At 39.5% G+C, this 16,331-nt stretch overlaps 2 protein-coding genes across 4 annotated transcripts in view; both read right to left on the bottom strand.

Moving 5' to 3' along the window:
• The window catches only part of acss3 (acyl-CoA synthetase short chain family member 3), a 74,535-nt gene that overhangs the window by 52,445 nt on the left and 5,759 nt on the right, over positions 1–16,331 (bottom strand). For all 3 annotated transcript variants that reach the window (XM_088073036.1, XM_088073037.1, XM_088073035.1), the window contains exons 4-8: positions 13,537–13,671; positions 9,146–9,286; positions 8,077–8,157; positions 7,603–7,698; positions 4,732–4,883 (exon numbers count right to left, since the gene is read on the bottom strand). In XM_088073036.1, coding sequence (XP_087929162.1) covers positions 4,732–4,883; positions 7,603–7,698; positions 8,077–8,157; positions 9,146–9,286; positions 13,537–13,671 — 605 coding nt within the window. The remainder of the gene's footprint in view (positions 1–4,731; positions 4,884–7,602; positions 7,699–8,076; positions 8,158–9,145; positions 9,287–13,536; positions 13,672–16,331) is intronic.
• LOC148185853 (cell adhesion molecule CEACAM1-like) lies at positions 10,631–12,719 on the bottom strand. The gene has a single exon (XM_088073038.1). It carries the CDS (start codon positions 12,646–12,648, stop codon positions 11,311–11,313), a length of 1,338 nt encoding a protein of 445 aa, XP_087929164.1. The 5' UTR covers positions 12,649–12,719; the 3' UTR covers positions 10,631–11,310.

Here is a 16,331-nt window from a genome sequence, read left to right as displayed (position 1 = left end):
ATTCTGCCTTTGTTCATCACCCAGATGTTGAAGGATGCCTGGAAGCCTTCATTCAGTTCAGTCGCAAATAACACCTCCATTCACTCCAATAATAGAGATTTTAACATCAAGCACAAGTAGTTTAGTTTAAAAGGGTAACTTGACAACATGCAGAACAGGAAAATCACCTTCACTGCATGTAAATATTCGGCATATCGGCAAAAATGTCAAAATTTTGCATCCCTCGTTTAGTGATGAATGATTCACAGCTAATGACAAGTTTGTTTACAGACTGGTTGACCACCCAATTCAACATCTAATATATATAGTTGTAAATGGCTGTTTAGATTCCATTAATTGTGCAAATTTTAACTTATTAATCCTTACTGGGGAGTTTTACATTACTTTGTGCACTGGAAACTTAGTGGCACCAATTAGTAGCTCCGACCTTGTATTCATGTTGATCAAGAACTTCAAGGTTATTTGACTCATAAAAACAGATTTAAGGATGAAATTTTAAATAAATGCCTTGATTGATATTAAATATGAAAGAATTTAATCAAAGACCAAAATAAAACCTCTACATGAACAATGTATCATCATTCAGCTGTCAGGCAGATCCTTCCCGGCTACATAACATGTGGAATAAAAGCATGATTGACTCCATGCCCTGGCTTTGACCTTTTGTTCCAGCTAAACCCTGCTATACTCCCACTACCACACTTGTAGTTATCTAAGGACAATTCAGTTTCTCCGTATTTTCTGAGGAGTTAAAAAGAAGTAAAGTTTGGAGGATTCAAAGGGACACTCTGACCCCAGAAATGGTGGTGGGAGGGCGACGGTTTGGCAGCTGCTCAAGCTCAGAGACGTAAACTGAGTCAGTAACAGTCAGTGTCAACATCCGTGTTCTGTTTTCAGAAAGAAAAAAGCTTAAGAAAGTCTTTCTAAATTCTTTAAAAAAATGAATGACATTATCTAAAACATAAATGACAATGATGTGTGAGTAATTTCAGATTATAGCTTGTTGTTCCAAACCTTGTTAAAATGATTAAATGTAGAAAAAAATAATTATCTAGAAGTTAAGCACCATCTGTTTTAAAACAAAGTTTCTCACATGCGCACAGTATGAGGACAAACAAGTTAGCCACCTGTTAGGTTTATCCTGACATCCACTCTGGGTTACTGGAGAAGGTAAAGTACAATGCTAGTAAATGTACTCTGAACTGACTCAGTGCCATAAAAAGATGTTAATAGTAAAAGCAAACATTCTCTCTCTCTCTGTAACACTGGCCACAACATGTTAACCAATGAAAACGATTTCTATGCCTGTTTGTAAAGATAAGGCCACAATAATCTCTACGGTTTGTCCTTGGAGTGGCCGATAAAGCAGAAAACAACATTTTCTTGGTGGTTAAGGTTATCCACATTCTGACCTTTTGTCACATGTCTTAAGTCTACAAATTGTTAATATGCTTAAAGCAGATTTGGTGAGCTCAGTGTGCCAAAGCTAAAGTGAGAACTAATGAGAGACACTGAAGTTGGTGGCAGAGATGTTTTGCACAAAGACTGATATTTAGACGCTGTTTGCACCTGGTATTTACATGGATCTTGGGTGATCAGATCGCAAGTGGACAGCACTAAATACAAGTGTTGTTGACCACCATTGATCTGATCACTCAAATCACGTGCAGAGGTGGTCTGGGACGTATTTGACCATATAACTTTTGTTGTTGACTGACTGTTTTGGTGAAAGGATGATGCTGAGACTCACGACTAAGCGACTAAGTCGTGAACTTGGCTGTCAAATGACTAAGTGCACGGCTCCAGTCGAAGGTGGTGATGTTTGCACCTTGTTTGCCTTTTATTAAGATGAACTCCTGAGAATATAACATGATATTTACTAGGGATCCACTGATATGTTTTTTCAGGGCCAATTCCGATGCTCAGATTTTTCTTAGACTGCTCAGATCGTGCTCCTTAAGAGAAACTAATGTGTGCATAATCAGTCAAAATACACACGGGTGCAGGACAACGAATGTACTTAGTGCACAAAAATACACTAAAATATTTCCTTGTTCACCGGTGACACAGAGCGAAGTCTGCGTCCCATTTATTGTCTACAGAACGTGGCTGCAGGCTGGAGTGAAAGTCTGTCTTAATAGGGTATTTAAAAATAGCAGGTTTGTGTATTTATACCTTGTCAGGCAAGAACAGGGGTTTATTGCTGCCTGAGTTAAATTATTTTTTTCTCAGTATGCAGCTGCTGATAGAGGCTGAAATATCCTTTCATTTTATCATTATAGTTTACTAATGTATGAAAAACTTGTCATGGTACGAACAGCCATTAAATCCGTCCTAAGCACAGAGTGTTCATTCTCTACTATAAATCAACCGGCTTCAGGTTTCTAGCTCCACCTTTTAGTACCGGATCTGAGTGCTAGGTACCATAAGCAGAGTGGTGACAAAAACTGGGAATGGTTCCAAAGTTACTAAAGGTACAATCCACAACTTTTCACAAAGGAAACACAAAAAAATGCGTATCGAACTGAATTGAACCGAACTGATCTGCTGGTGTAAACGTCCCACAGGGTCTCGGCACCTTTTGTTGTGCTACATTTCTGCGGCCTCCAAAACTTTAAAAAGCCAGACTCTCACTGTAGCTTTCACATCAATAGTGACAAGTATTATGGCTCAAGTATAATGATAAGGGTCCAACGCTATTACTGCTGAGCAGCCTCTGTTTGGGGTACATGTCTCACAGTGTCAATAAACCGCAGACAGGGTATTTGAACTGTATCAAATTATTGTTTAATTCCATTCTAGCATGAAATTATGTGTTTGATAATGAAGCTAACATGGTTTTCTAAAATGTTTTACCATTTCCATCAACACACTTAATTAAAAACAACATTATACATATTGACATATCCTTCCATGTGTTATAAGAAGTGGAAAAATCCATAGACTACATGTGGATCCATTAGGCAGCAATGTTAGAAACACTCCCGTTTTAATGAATAGACAAAAACTGACAAATAGTCAGTAACTCCTCCACTAAGCAAACATTTTAAAGATCCATGAGAATATCAGACACTGTGTGCTTCAAAATGCCACACTTCATTGGCAGGAAACCTGTTTTTGGAGCTGTAAAATTGAAAGTACATATCATATGTTACTCGTGAAAGGCTCAGACGTTGTGCCGCCCTGCGCTTAAATGAAATCATGTTTCATTGCTTCCTTTCAATTGCTGCCTCTGTGTCATGGTGACATGTTTTGTTCAGCGCCAAAAGGAAATGCAGTAATCTTTCACTAACCTGCCTCCTCCAAGGGGAAAAGGCGCATTAAGAACAAGAAAGTGTACGCAGAAACAGCATGTCGCTTAAATGACTAATTGCGGCAAGGTTCGAAACTGAGAGGATAAATGCTGACAAATATTGGAGGGAAAAATATCAGAGGAAATAATCTCTGTCTGCAAGTACAGCATTCAAAAAAATGTTGTGCATTCAGCACAGGAAACAACTGCAGAACGTCGAATTCAGCACACAATTCAGGAGTCACTGAATGATTCACGGGTGCCAAAGGTCACGCGCTGCCGAATTGCTTTATGATTGTGTGCTTAGAGGCATTTTCACACTTCTGAGCAGAATGAAAGTGGTGAATTGACACCACGACCCCGCCGAATTTCTCTGCAAAACACCAAACAATTAATGATTCTGATAATCTCAGGAGGTATTTCAACATCTAGGCAAAAACTGATACCAAGAAAAATGTTTTTTAACTCTGAGCTACAAGAGACCTTTACCTGAACAGCGAGGCGGCAGCAGCCAGGGAAACAAGCTCTGGTGGTATGATTTAATGCAGGTGAGCTGCAGTGACCTGCCATTGTTTGTTAGCCATCCTGATTAACACAAGAGAGTCGAGGGCGCAGATCAGTGAAGGCGGAGAGAGCTGTGCATCAACAGATGGCCGGAGACTAACAAAAGACCGGACAGGCTGTGCACAACACAGTCAGCCGTGAGATATTTAAACACATCACTCCTGGTATTTCAGAGCTCAACAAACAACATGGGTTGGTTCAGCAGGTTAACGCCGAAACACACAGTTCTCACATGAAGTTTCTCAGAGCACCAGTTAATGACAGATTATTTCTGTGTTTCAGTTCATGTCATGCAGCATGGATCATAGTCTAATGGGTTGAAGGGTTTACTAAAAATTATTTATGCTTGGTGTCATCAGCCAAATCAAGAGCTAGTGTGTGCAGAGCTTTAGAATTAAAAATATAAGCAAGACAATTTCAAATCATACACATGTCCATTATCGTCCACCTATCCCGGGCTAAGTCACTGGGTCAGAAAGGTTAGATTTATCCTTAGTCTGAATCATGATAACCATGATCATTTTAGTCTCTATTACATATTTCTTATTATTTTATCGTATTTACCTGTTACTCATGTTGTTTTTTTTAATAACCTGCAAAACACGAATGTGGGCTTCTTTTGAATTTGGATTTTCAATCTCCATTAGGGCTGAAACAACTGTGACTTTAATAAAAATCAATCATATAGTCTAAAAAATTTTTGAAAATAGTGAACACCACTCTGTCAATATATGAATGTATTTATCAGCAAGTCATTTTAAGACTAATCCCCATGGTACAGTGTAAAATATATTTATTTATTAGAAATACTACACAAAACTTTTAGTCTTAGTTTTACGAGGGAATTTCCTGTTGTGTGAAGTGTTGCTTTCTACCTGGATAGGGGGTATTTTTTCCCAACTGCAGCGTGAGGGTCCTGCTGGCGAATGGCTCGGATGGCGGTAGGAGCGGTGAACATGGACGAGGCTCCGTGTTCAGAGAGGACACGGAAGAACGCCCCAGGGTCCGGAGTCCCAACAGGCTTACCCTGTAAAACAGAAAAACAGCTGGTCGGTTCACAAACTGCAGCAGGCGTATAAATCATATGACGGGACTGTCTGCGGAGCGAATAGCAGATACATGGATTATTATGGAAGCTCAAAAACATTACAGCAATATTTCTACAATGTTACGCTGTGCAAACTCACTTCAACTGTGAACTGCAAAGCATGAATATTCATAGAGCAGCTGTTTAAACTGGAGAGGCTCACTGGAAGGCTGCCTTCCAGACAGATGGGCCCCCGAAATCCAAGGATTAGAAAACACAGTTGCACTATTGGAGCATTGTTTATCCTGAAGAAAAGACATGGACAAAAGAAGCCTGCAGGCAAATGAGTCCAACAGCAATTTCCACTGTGTGTCTGCCATTCAACTCGCCCGTCTCTACTGTGAGAAGACAACCACAGATGAATGAGAATGGTAAACAGCGGCAGTGAGTTCTGGTTGTCATTTTTGCTCTGGATAAATATTTGTGTTTGTGTATTGATCAGAGGGAAGACAAGAGGTTGGCAGCATCATGCCTGAAGAGAGACGAACTGTTAGCAGAAGAGCCATGTGAGAACACCTCCGTGGCTGAAGCCAAACATTGATTTAAGGAAGTCAGATTAATTCACTGACCAGCAGCGCCGCTTCCTACAGGTGAGAGAAAGACTGTGTATTAGGCATGGATGGTACTATGGTATTACAGTATCAGCGGTATTTAGAAAACCGAACGGTGTGTAGTATTGGAGAGGCTGTATTGAGGATGTTCTGCATGCAGTGTGCATCACCTGCCCTGGAGGTTACACCCATGCTACACTGCGTCAGCGGTATGTGCTTTTTGTTGTTGCGGCGCTGCTGTAGAGCTGCCTACCATTGTAACTATTGTATTTCCATGCATTTACCCATTTACAGTATATCCAATCGCTGGTCCTGAACACGTTGCAAAACAAATTCAGCAGCTCCAAGGCCCAATCACTCCTCACTTAACAAAAAACCTGGGTGTCATCATGGATAATAACTCAAAAACAGCAAAAATAATATGCGCTCTTTTATCACCTTGATTATTGTAGCGCCATGTTTACCTGCTAAAAATTAGAGCTACAGGACAGCTCCAAATTGTTCAAAATGAAGCAGCTAGACTGTTTTTTAACTTTGTTTATAACTGAGAACACACCGTACTGTCCAAACAGGACACTATGTAAGTATGCATAGGTATATGTATGTATTTATGTGTATATGTATCTGCATATGTTTCATTATTGATGCTTTTGGTTTGTATTCTCATATTGGACAGCACTTTGTACTTGCTCAACAGAAAAATTCTATTTAAATTTAAATTTATTATTATTATTATTATTATTATTATTGTATCAGTTCAAATCTTCAGGACGCAGCCCTTCCACTGAGCTCAACATTGACATGCAGCACACCCAACTTCTCGTAAGATGAATGGTAATTAGGCATAAACAAGCTTAATATTTTCTGCATGACTGTGTCTTTTGAACAGTCACTTGATGCATCCGATTATTACAGGTAATTTGGCTTTGCTTTGTGAGCTGACTGCCCATCGGCTAGTGGAGTATGTTCTCCCTGCAGGATATTTATTATGTCGGGGGTTATTAGCATGCAACAAAATACGCAGACCAGCACTGAGAAGGATGTTTGCCTGTCTCTTGGTCTTTCTGTGTGCTTCTTACAATGTAGTTTTTTATGCTGAGGACCATTTATTACATCAGCGCTCAGAATGTCAGCAGTTTGATCCCAAGCTTCTCCAGTCTGCATGTCAAAGTATCCCTGGGCAAAATACTGAACCTTATATTCCTTCTGATGGCTGCTCTATCGGTGTGTGAGTGTGTGAGTGTATGTGAGTGGTTCACTGAGTTGCAGATGGCACCCTGTATGGTAACCTCAGCCCTCAGTGTATGAATGTGTGTGTGAATGTGACAAGCGGTGTGAAAGCGCTTTGAGTCTTTGAGAACTGTTTTAAAAACCTCAAAGGGTATAATAAAAGAACTGGAATAAGGAATAAGGTACAAGGTAGATTTATTGTAATTTTTCTTAAATGTGGTTAAGGTTCAATTTAATGTATTTGCCCTATGATGGAGGGTCGGGATGGGACGATATATGATTTTATCGTGGATTACAATAAAAAACACTCACAGTAAGTTGTTTGTGGTAAAATTACATTATTGGGATAATCGTGAGTATCAGCCGAACCCAAAGAGTCATGGCTTTACTTTAACACTTGTAGTGAGCGAGCTGGAACCGTAGCAGAAGCAAGACAGATAATGAGCCTGATGATATTTTCAACTTGGATTAATTCAAAATTCCTAAAAATGTCCTGAAATTCTAGAAATGTTCTGAAATCCACAAAATGGACTAAAATCCTAGAAATGTGCTAAAATCCTCAAAAGGTCCTGAAATCCGAGGAAAAATCCTATAATACTAGAACTATCATAAAATTAGAGACACATCCTAAAATCCTAGAAATATCCGAAAGTCCTAAAAATATCCTAAAATCCTAGAAACATTCTTAAGTCCTAAAATGTCCTAAAATCTGAAAAACATCCTTAAGTCACAGAAATGTACTAAAATCCTAAAAACATCCTACAATCCTGAACAGAACAAGTATGAGGCTGCCGCAACTGGCCCCTGGCCTCCTGTAATTTTGCAAAAGTGGCCCCCAGACAAAGAAAGCTGAGTATTGCTGGTCTACAGAGACATACCTCGTAGAGTATTGTGCTGTTGCCATGGAGCAGAGGAGCATAGCAGATGTATGAATGGCCGACCACCCAGCCAAGGTCTGACGCTGCCCACCAAACCTGCAAACAGGTGGAATATGTTACTCTGGTTTCATTTTGAGCGCAGTGCATCAAGTGTTACTTAATAAATGAAGAGCATTCTATTTATAATAAATTCCCTTTGAGCCTATAAATGCTAAAAATAAACACTAGAAGGAATTATAAATGTGCACCAACTAGCTTATGTTGTATAAATGATGAATGTAAAGGAAAATAAAAAGCGCAAGCAAAACATACAACTTCCAAAACACATGACTGCTCGGTTACCATAAATATTACATGGTGACCAGATCTGCTTTCAAGTGCACAGCAATCTATCTCTTTGCTGACTGCATGCTGTTTTCTTGGGTTTTTTTCAAACATGTCTCAGATTCAAAAGAGGATGCTTTATTGCCTTACATCTCCAGGACTGAGTCCATAAATATTTGACATGGTCCATTTCAGCATCACAGCGTAGCCTGCAGTGTCTCGCACAACACCCTGAGGGACAAGATAAGAAAAACATCAGACTGGCGACAGGTATTGCACTGGGCAAAGAGGCAGGCGTATAATATCAATCTAAACACAGCCGCTCAGCCCGGCTGCAGTCAAAGGGGATGGTATTTTCAAATGACTGCTTCTCAGACTGACTCCAGTGTCCCACTTTTATTTGTTAATGGTGCTGTTAAAATATTTTGGAGCTGAATAGTATCCTCAAGTCCTCCTGTCTCCAATTATAGAGATGTTCTCAAACTTATAGTCTCCCTACAGCAATAACTGGGAGAGTCACAGCCAGTCGCAGAGGAAAAAAGCTGCCAGTAACAGCACTATTAGGCTCTGGTAGTAGCTAGCAGGTGGATATTTTATATCATCTGTTGGTCCAAGACAAAGTGATGCTATTTGAAAGGAGCTGGGGGGAGGTTCATTTGAAACTGCCTGCAGGCAATTCCTCCTGCAAGAGCTCCAGCTCCTGCAGTGGAAATCTTATTTATGTCACAGTGACGGTGTTTAGATTGGACCTGAATTGTTTTGCAGAGTCAAAGAACAGATGTGTCACGCAAGAGGTCTGCAAAACTGACAGTGTTTATACAAACAGGGCCAACTGTAAACCCTCCGTCTGCGTAACAATGTATGTTTTCGTGATATCCATAACCATTAGGGATGAAGTGATGTGCTAATTTACTGATTTGATACTAACACAATACTCAAGTGCTGATTTGACATGTACTGCATTTCACCAAAACACTTTCTTATATGTCTTAATATATATCTTAATACATGCATAATAAAAAGCATTAAAAATGATCAGACACTAGCCTCAATCCAAATTTGAAATATTGTAACTTAAGTTTTTTCAGTTTCCTGAAGCTGGGTTGATTTGGCTGCGGTTATCCCCAATCTGTGTCGAGTAATACAGATAATCTCTTATGAGTATGAATCAGGTATTGATTTTTCCCTGCTGCTGATCACAGCCCTGTAATGTCAGTACCTTTGGCGTTCCCGTGGTCCCGGACGTATAGAGGACGTAGAGAGGGTGATTGGAGGGAACAGAGACGCAGTCGTGTGGCCGAGCTGTAGCCATCTCCTCCTCCCAATCCAGACTCAACTCAGGACTCAATGATACTTTTTCCTGAAAAAAAAGAAAGAAAGAAAGATGAGAAACATATGCTTATTTTTATGCCTAGAAAACTGCTCTAAAAGGAAGCTGGTGAAGAGTGCTTCATAGCTTCAAATGGCCATAATAGATACTCCGGGTGTTATTGATCAATTTCATTTACTCAAGTGGTGAGACTTGTTTTGCAAAACTGATTTTATGGTTTGGGGGAAACTACTTGCCTGCTTTGCAAGTGACTAGGGAAAAATTATACATATATGTTTCTGTTTAAATACTGTTCCAGCTTCAATCAGTCATTATAATCAGTTGTAGTCACCAGCAGAGGTAAAGTCAGGTCACAGAATAATGCCCCTTATATCTCTGACATCTGTCTCATTTCAAATCTCTTTGATACTTTCATTTCATTAACATTTAAATCATCCCAGGAGGATAAAGAAAAGTCGTTTCTTTCCTTGGTTCTCAGAGAATGAGCTCAAGACTGAGACATCATTCAATATCACACAGACTCTGGAGGCAGAGGACAGACGGCCCATATAACCTCCAGCTGTCTGAAATGCATCCTATTTTACTCACTTTACTCAAAGCCAAGCTGGAGAAAAACTTGGCTGATGTAAAAGCGCTTTCATGTTGGAAGCCGTGTCCACAGGACCACAACCTCTCGCTCGCTCAATACAGTAATTGATAAAGCAGCCGCAACCACCTTCAAAGTGGTGCTTCACATGATTTTAATGGGATGAGTTTCCGGTGAATTTCCAATGAAAACCATTTCTCTGACTGCACTGATAATGGGCTCATGTCCACCATGTAATATCTTCCAAACTAGAATTACTGCCTTGCAGGTGATTTTAACATTAGTGTCACCAATTCAATATCCGACCAAATGTCAGTTTCTCTGTTCCTGAGAAATTAGGATGATTAATGGCCAGAAGAGTTTTTGCAGAACATTAATGATGTCACAGTGAGGTTGACCTTTGACCTTTTCAATATACAACGTCATCCAGTTACACATACATGTGAAATTCTGTCATAATTAGCATATTAATTCATGAGTTATGGCCAAAAACATGTTTTGTCAGGTAAAGATGACTTTGACCTTTGACCACCAAAATCATATAAGTTCACTGTTAAGTCTTAGTACATGTTTGTGCCATATATATATATATATATATATACACTTATTTATATATTCATTTATATTAATATATTTGTAGCAGTCTACATATATAGTTACGTCTAATTTTTATAATTATAATTGTTTTGTATTTATTTTTCTTACTTCCCATCTCATTTTTCAACTCTTTTATTATTTCACTTATTTATTGTTTGTTATTTCTGTAATAAATTCAGTTCAACTCATTTCAACAAGCTTTATTGGCAGGACGTGGTTGTCAAAGCACAATTACAGTTAAAATACAGTGACTGAAATTAACAACAGATCATATTAATAACAATATTAGTAAAATAGACTGAAATAGGTATTTAAACAAGTTAAGAAAATAAAATTCTATATATATTTATGCAGTGCATTGATAGACATACATATATACATATTTACACATCTCATATGTCTCATACATGTTTACCAATAAGCACATTTTGTGTGTGTGTGTGTGTGTGTGTGTGTGTGTGTGTGTGTGTGTGTGTGTGTGTGTGTGTGTGTGCATACATCCAATATAGATCTGATGTTTGTTTAAAGTGATCAAAGAAACAATTAACAACAATTTTTTAAAAGACATTTGTAGAATCAAGTGTTTAAAAAAACATGGAATAGAATAAATAGAGAAAATAAAAGGCAGAGTGTTAGCTGTGAGGAGATGAACACAACGCTGGTATGTGTTGTGTTGATCGGTGTATTAAAATGAGTTGATATGGATTTTTTGTAAAGCATCTCATATGCTCATATGTACAGTGTATGTACACATACACAGTAAACTTTCCCTCTGTCATTCTGTCTTTTGTGTCCATGTTTTCAGATGTATTATATAACACAGTGTATCAGAGACAGTGAGGAAATCTGCATATGAACTGTGTGACTGAGCTCAAAGCTGCTCTCTTCCCCTGGTCCTCTGGTTCACTGCGACTACAACAACACAAAGCATCACCAGCAGTCCACTGAGCAATGAGCATCTCACTTTGTAGAAGGTGGAGTGAATCCCAAACGGATCTCTGTACATTAACACTGTTTTGCTCGTTGTTATACACTGACCATCTGGCTCAAGAACTGCACACCAATACTCTCCTTTGTCTTTTAGTGAGATGTTAGAGATAACCAAACACCCATCAGGCAGAATGCTCCTGCTGTTCATGGTCAGATTAGACTGTATACTGACAATTCTGCCTTTTGTTTGGATCGACTTGAAGAACCACAAGCACATGTCACCCATTTTGGCATCTTTGCAACCGAGGGTGACCTCCTCTCCCTCTGAGAAAAGCTCTACAGCAGGAGGGCTAAATTTGGGGCACACAATCATGAAATACCTTCCATAGTCTCTCATAGAGATTTCACATTCATAAACACCTGTGTCATTTAATGTAAGTGATGATATCACCAAAGAGTAGTTTTGGTCCACTGAAACCATAGACAGGTTTTTTTGCTCAGTGTAGGACTTCCAACGTGGGGGCTGGTCATCGCTGAAATCAGTGACAGGGCATCGAAACACGGCCGTCTCACCAACTGAGCGGTAGATCATATCGTTGAACAGGTATACCTCTACAGGTTGGCTGCTGACACACTGCTGTTGGTCCATCACCAGACAGGTGTACTCTCTAATGGCTGTTGTTGTCAAGTTGGATATTTGAAGAGCTGATGTGTTTTTCACCACTTGGAATCTTCCTTCGTCCATCACTAATGTCGTATTGTCCCCAAAAACTCTGGTCCACCCTGTCTGCTCATATCTAAAGTCACGTTGGAGCCACAGGACATCGAGATCGTCAGTCTCTTTGTAACAATTCAGGTTCTCGGTTGTACCAGGCTTCACTGGAAACATGTTCATCTCATATATTAAGCTACAGATAATCACACTGCTGCTTTTCTCATATGTGACTTTGCCGTCGGTCCAACACTCCTCTTGGTACAGGCCGGAGTCTGACTGGGTCAGGTGGTGGATCATGTGAGAAGAATTATTCTCCGTGCTGATGACTGAGAGTCGTCGTTTCAAGTCTTCAGGCACTGTGGAGTTGTCGGACCAGAGGTCAGAGGTGTTCCACAGGACGAGCTTTTCCTCACCAACAAATTTGGAGATCAGGCAGGAGTCGGCCTCCTTGGGAAGGACGAAGGTGTAAGATTCTCGTTCCTCCTTAACGGTGATGAGTTCTTCTGCGTGAATGTTGTTGATGACAGCAAACAGCAGGAAGCAGATCTCTGTGAGTGCAGCCATTCTGCTCTAACGTCTCCTTGGGAGTGTTGCGCAAACGCTGACACCACTCACCCGATAAACTCTGTGTCAACCCTCATCAGCAGCTTCTCTCTGTGGTCAGAAGGATGTGACTTATTTATCTGAGCATCAACGGAAACTCTGAAACATTTGGCTCTCTATCAAATAATCTGTGGCTTTTTGTTGCTGAGGCTGTTGCGTCTTTAAACACAGATTACAGAGAAACGTGGGGAAACTACCAGTGAGACGTGACAGAGAGACATAGAATTATGGACCTCATTTATGAGATAAACATATGACAGAAAACTGGTCATACAGTCTTCTCCAGCAAAGCTACGATCAGATCTCAGCTCGCATGTCAGGCGCAGGTCAGGCGTTGTCATTTGGGTTAGGTTTCCAAGAACAACGACACATATCCTACAGTCTGTACATATCACAGAAACTGTGAAAAACCCATATGAGTCACATCACTATGAAATCAGGAGATTAGCGGGAGAAAATACCAAAAGGGAGAAGGGTAGGAGGAAGAGTTAGAAATAGGTAAGTTACATACTTGACATTGTCATGAGTCACTAACAATCCATTAAGAATGCACCTGCGACCCATTTTTGGCCTGCAAACCATCAGTTGGGAACCACTGTTCTAGGCAATAAAATAAAATCTAATGCTCTGTATTTAGTTCAATGATAAAATCCTTTTTTATATGTTAGAAACTGCAACAAACAGCCTTAGGAAAACCTTTTCTCCCAACAGCAGCTATACTGAGACATTAATTAGATTCACATATGGCTGCCATATGTCGGACACATTTACATTCTGTCACACAGCCAGCGGGTTTAGAAATGACACCACATTGACAAATTAAGCTTTACGATGCTTTGTGCTTCTTACCATGTTAGGCCTGTTGTAGATGAGGACTTTGGAGGGCCTGTGAGAGCTCAGCTCCAAGGCCTTCTCCACCAGGGGGATGTACTCCACTCTTCTGCCGGGCTCGATGCCAAACGAGGCTGTAACCATCAGCTTGGGCTGAGAAACACAGAGATCAGTGGAGAATTGGATTGTGTCAAAATGTCAAGAACCGTCAGCATCAGGTGTCTAGATCTGTATTAGAAACAGAATCTAGTGCTCCTATCAAAGCCGGCTTGAATATTTGTTTTGGTATATTTTTTAACACTGTATTAATGGTGTGAGTCTGTTGCCTGTGGCAGCTCTCCAGCATCGAGTCAAATCAAGTTCACATACATGCGTGAAATATTAAGTCGATCAATAGCAGGCTCACAACATACCTGGTGTTGCTACAGAGTCATATTTTCTGTAACTTTTCAGGTTTTACAGTCCCAGCGAAATGCAGTTGGAAAGTCTGTAGCGTCTGTACTGACATATTTCCCAGTTACAAGAAGGATTTAAATTAGGAATGTTCCGAAAAGCAAATTTCAGAAAGCGAAAGTTTAAACTTTTTTTTTTATATTCCCCAAAAATCACAAAAAATAAAAATATCTGAAACAAGTTCCTAACCAACCTCTTGCTTCACACCCACTGGATTATTAATAACTTGCAAGTCAAAAAAGGGGGGGGGAAGAAAAAAGTTAAATAAAGAACAGCAACAATGAAACAAATTTTAACAACAAAATAAATAAATAAAATAATAATAATAAAATAAAATTTTTAAAAAAAGAGTTACGCTGGTAGCTACCATGTTTTCAACAAAGGAAAGACATGTCTGGTGACACAGACTTAAAAGGTTACATTTTGATGCACATATTCAAAAACCTGAAGGACAGGGTCCCTAACAGAGATGCACTCAGTGGTAGTGATTTGCCCAAGTGTCTATTATAAAGCACTGAAATGTCTACAGAGGGTGCTAAACAAGAACCTCTCAAATGCCTTTTCTATACTATTCTGCTGAATTGCAAAAGAGGGATTAATTTCTATGAAAAAAAAGTGTTCTCATTCATGTAGATCCTATTAACTATTCATCTGAAAAGAACTGAGTCAACAATACTTCAGCGTTACACATTCCCTGAAGAGAACCTCGACAAAAGAGTTTAAACACTGGATCAAGGAGCTGGGAGCAATACTTCATAATACTGTATTTCACCTGAGATTTATGTTTGTGTAAACACATCGCTCAACACCAGATCATCATCCTCAAAAACAGTTCCTGTCAAAATGTCCGAAGGGTCCATTAAATCTTCTGTTGAACTGTTAAAAAATCTCAGTGCAGATGGCGCTGGCATCATTCTTCAGTGTACGACTGCAGAAAGAAACTGCAAGTCAAGCGCTTCCCGCTGTGAATGATTCATCGTGAGTTTACAAAAACAAAGAGGCCTCGGGCACCTCTGGCTTTCAGTGTTACAGATATTTTGCAGGGGTGAATGGTGCACATCGGTGCTCTTTAACACTTATGCACTTGTCAGCCTTAAACTACAAGCACAACAAAGTTCACGCATTTTTTCCAGAGCAAGAGGCGGTCTTTACCAGTCTTCACCTATTTACTGCAACACAGAGTCAGAGAGTAGAAATATTTGCCTCAAGTCGAGCTACTCTTTTCATCAGTCCTACATTATGGTGGCATCATCTGCAGACATGCTGCTGCTTTTTCTCTCAACCCCCTACACTCAGTTTATCATAAATCCACCTCTCATCACGCTCTCACGTATTTTATCCCTCAGATCAGTTCTGAGCTCAGGAAATAAGCCTTAAGTTCTGTTTGTGCGCCAAATAAATGGAGCACATAAGACATATTGAAATTACATACGCATCAGTCAATCAATTAATCAATCAGACTTTATTTGTGTAGCACAAAGTGCTTTTTACAGTTAAACCTTTTGAAAACATGGCCAAAATTGGCAACAAACGTCCTGCAAATTGCAAGAAATTGGGAAAAGCCAACAAGAAAATTCACTGAAAAAAAGACAGAGCAAAGAGGGAGAAAATTATCAGACTTTTTTTAAAAAATAGGGGGAAATGTCCAGGAAACTAACTAATTATAAGTTTATATTGACAGTTAATTAAACTCACATTTTAGCACATTTTCAAAGTCACTACCGTCTTTGTTTTTCTGTTTGTTTGTTTGTTTGTTTTTTCCATTTTCTTTTTCATTCCGGTGATTTTCTTGTAACATTTGAATACTTTTTTGATAATTTGGTTTAATTTCTTGTTAGGTCACTCATGGCTTTCTTCCTATGTATTGGAAGAAATTAAAGCCAAGTTTCTCAGGTTTCAAGGGGTTAAGTGTGGGCACTGGAAAGCAACCTGTTCCATGTTTGTGAAAAAGGGGTCAGAGACACTGACACTGATGGATTTGACATAAATCTGTGCTCGGTGGTACTGACATAATTTGGCTGATGTCCTTAAAAGAAGTAGTAAAGTTCGGTACTTTCGGTACATGAAGTTTGTTGCCTTTTGGGTATGAAATGTGCTGTATAAATAAACTTGCCTTTACCAACCCTACACAGGACTAAACCAAACTAGCGAGCCTCATGCGCTTCAAGTTTGACAGTTTTATTCTAAACTTGAAAAACTTCTCTAGAACGCATTCTCAAGATCAACATGCCCGCTACACCCCGACAGGTAAACAATGATCTCAAATCACTTTGCCTCAGTGTGCAATTACTTTTACTGAGTATTTTCTCTTTTGTTTTCACTCTGCATTTGTTTTTGTATCTCAACATCATCGTAAACAA

Source organism: Plectropomus leopardus, chromosome 22 (genome assembly GCF_026936395.1).
Source record: "Plectropomus leopardus strain MGB_pleo_1.0 chromosome 22, ASM2693639v1, whole genome shotgun sequence".
NCBI lineage: Eukaryota > Metazoa > Chordata > Actinopteri > Perciformes > Serranidae > Plectropomus > Plectropomus leopardus.
Note: the sequence above shows the minus strand (reverse complement) of the source record. Positions and strands in the feature narration are given on the sequence as shown.